The sequence below is a fragment of the Clupea harengus genome, chromosome 1 (assembly GCF_900700415.2).
Source record: "Clupea harengus chromosome 1, Ch_v2.0.2, whole genome shotgun sequence".
Classification (NCBI taxonomy): domain Eukaryota; kingdom Metazoa; phylum Chordata; class Actinopteri; order Clupeiformes; family Clupeidae; genus Clupea; species Clupea harengus.
The window spans coordinates 29,260,624-29,263,123 of record NC_045152.1 but is presented as its reverse complement, the minus strand read 5'-3'; the positions used below and the strand labels follow the sequence as shown (position 1 = coordinate 29,263,123).

General features: G+C 51.6%; 1 protein-coding gene across 5 annotated transcripts in view; it reads right to left on the bottom strand.

Annotated features, from left to right (window-relative positions):
• The window catches only part of hdac5 (histone deacetylase 5), a 47,780-nt gene that overhangs the window by 24,161 nt on the left and 21,119 nt on the right, over positions 1 to 2,500 (bottom strand). For 2 of the 5 annotated variants that reach the window (XM_031575224.2, XM_031575229.2), the window contains exons 2-3: positions 400 to 830; positions 98 to 242 (exon numbers count right to left, since the gene is read on the bottom strand). In XM_031575224.2, coding sequence (XP_031431084.1) covers positions 98 to 242; positions 400 to 830 — 576 coding nt within the window. The remainder of the gene's footprint in view (positions 1 to 97; positions 243 to 399; positions 831 to 2,500) is intronic. The other 3 variants (XM_031575238.2, XM_031575243.2, XM_031575233.2) reach the window with 2 other exon arrangements.

Sequence of the window (2,500 nt, the reverse complement as noted above, 5' to 3'; positions counted from 1 at the left end):
TGTGTGGTGTACAGGCTCTGTGATTGGCTGGTGTGTGGTGTACAGGCTCTGTGATTGGCTGGTGTGTGGTGTACAGGCTCTGTGATTGGCTGCGTACTCTCTTTGCCCTTCTCCTTGTTGCGCAGCATGATGAGCTGCTGCTCCAGACGCTGCTTCTCCAGCTCCTCGTGCCGCTGCAGCTCCAGCTTACGCTTCTGCTCCAGCTCCTGCTGACGCTTGGCAGCCAGGATCTCCTGCTGCTGCTACACACACACACACACACACACACACACACACACACACACACACAGAAAATAAAGTGACAACAGTATTTACAACAGGTCCAGCAAAAGTTTCAAAAGAGATGTAATGAGTGAAATGTCAAAACGTGAGGATGTGAAGTAGCTCCTGCACACCCACCCATATACAAACATGCCCAACCTTGAGATGCTCCTGCAGCTGCACCTCATGTTGGCGCGTGAGCACCTCGTGCTGCTTCTGGAACTCGGCGAAGAGCAGCTGCTTCTGCAGCTCCTGCTGCTGCTTGAGGAGGAGCAGCTCGTGCTGCAGCTGCTGCTCCGTCAGCGCGGGGTCCATCCCGCCGAGCGCGCTCAGGCGCACCTCCGCCCGCAGGTCTGTGCGCAGGTCCACCGCCCCCCCACCGCCGCCGCCGTTGTTGGAGGCGTTGGTGTTAGTGTTGCTGTTCCCGCCGCCGGCGCTGACGCCGCGTTCGCCCCCTCCGCCGCCGCTAATGCTAATGCTAACGCTGACGCTGCCGCCGCCGCCTCCAGGCCCCGAGTCACCCACGGGGCTACGCAGTCCACCCGGCAACGACGTCTTCATGTCCACAGCTGAGAGACAGGGAGGAAGAGGCAGAGATAGACAGATAGATAGATAGATAGATAGATATATAGATAGAGGGAAAAGAGTAGATGACAAGAGAGGGGAGAGAAAAGAAAGAAAGTTGACATTATTATCCTTAACACTATTATCATTATCACTTCTTTCCACACGCTTTACAGTCAACCATCTGAGAGATTGTATTCCGGGCAAGCCTGAGGCAGATGAGTCGCCCCTTTCGAGCTGGTTTCTTCCTGCTAAAAGAGAGTTTTTCCTTTCCAATGTCATTCAATTCTTGTCATTTATGCTTCGGGGTGGAACATGCAGTTCTCCAGAGCGCCTTGAGAACATGTTCATTGCTTATGGCACTTTTTATAAATAAATAGAATTGAAATGATTGAATCAACAAGAATTGAATCAACTTTTCGGTCCGTCTCCAAGAGGACAAAGCATAATTCCTCTCGCCTGCAGAGGAAAAGACCAAAGTTCAGGCGTCACGCCTCGCACACTGACCTCATGCAAAAATGTGACATTCACGGCGCCCGAAATAGCCCCGCATGCCACCACGTGGAACACCCCGGAATCCTGTGGCATGAAATCCATCCGCGCTCTGCCAATGTGGCGAACAAGCACCCAACATGTTTTTTTCACACACAACAAGCTCTTTCTGCGCCCGTATGTGTGTGTGTGTGTGTGTGTGTTTGAGTGTGTATGAGTCGCTTGGGCATGGCTGCTGCAAGCGGCAACACTGCCTTTGTCTCTGTGCACAGCACATTACCCCCCCCCAAAAAAGTTTCATTTTGCATTAAAAACTCCCTCATTTAGTTTATTAAAAACCTGCTGTTGCTTTCTTTTTTTGGATTCGAGACAGTTTTAACACTTCAGCTGTAATCCCCTCTCTTAAGCTTCATTCGATTAAGCTCTTCACAGAAGGCTAAGAGAGGCAGATGGTCATGGTCAAGCTGCAGGTCTTCTTCTCCAGGGGGGCAGACAGAGCATTTCCAGGAAAGCCAGGGGTCAAGGGTCGCGGCTCAGGGTGTCAGCCAGGGTGTCAGCCTGTCAGCCCTGCTCTGTCACAGGGGCACAGTGTTGTGTTTGGGAGTATGTGTCAACACTGGTGTGTGTGTGTGTGTGTGTACATGTGGGGGATGATATGTCCAATGAATAATTGCGAAATTAAAATCTTTCACATTTCAAAATTACACCCTTTGGCGTGATATTGTATTTCACATATGATGTAAATGTATTAGTGAATACAACTAAAGCAAAAAGCACAAAAGCACCCACAGCACAGTCGCCACTACTTGCATGAGGCCACCCTGCGACTGCCCCCAGCTGAGCCAACATGGCTTCCCGCGCTGCTTGGCTGCGCATCTCTCAGGCCTCCAGTCCCCTTTGGCTGGTCCACAGCTGCTAAACTGTGTCACAATGTCAGTAAAGCTGGCCTGAATCTCTGCAGCCAGCCAGCACTGAGGACCTCTCTTCTCCTCTCCTCTCCTCTCCTCTCCAGCACTGCCCTCTGCTCGTTCTACCCTTCACTTCTCCTCCTCCTTTCCTCTTCTTCTGGTTTTTTTTTTGTGTCTCTCCTTTTCTTTAGTCCCAGGTGGGCGCAGTGCAGGAAAACATGCCATGTTGAAGATAAATGAGCCAGGGCGAGCAGCAGGCCTCCCTCTCCTCTCCT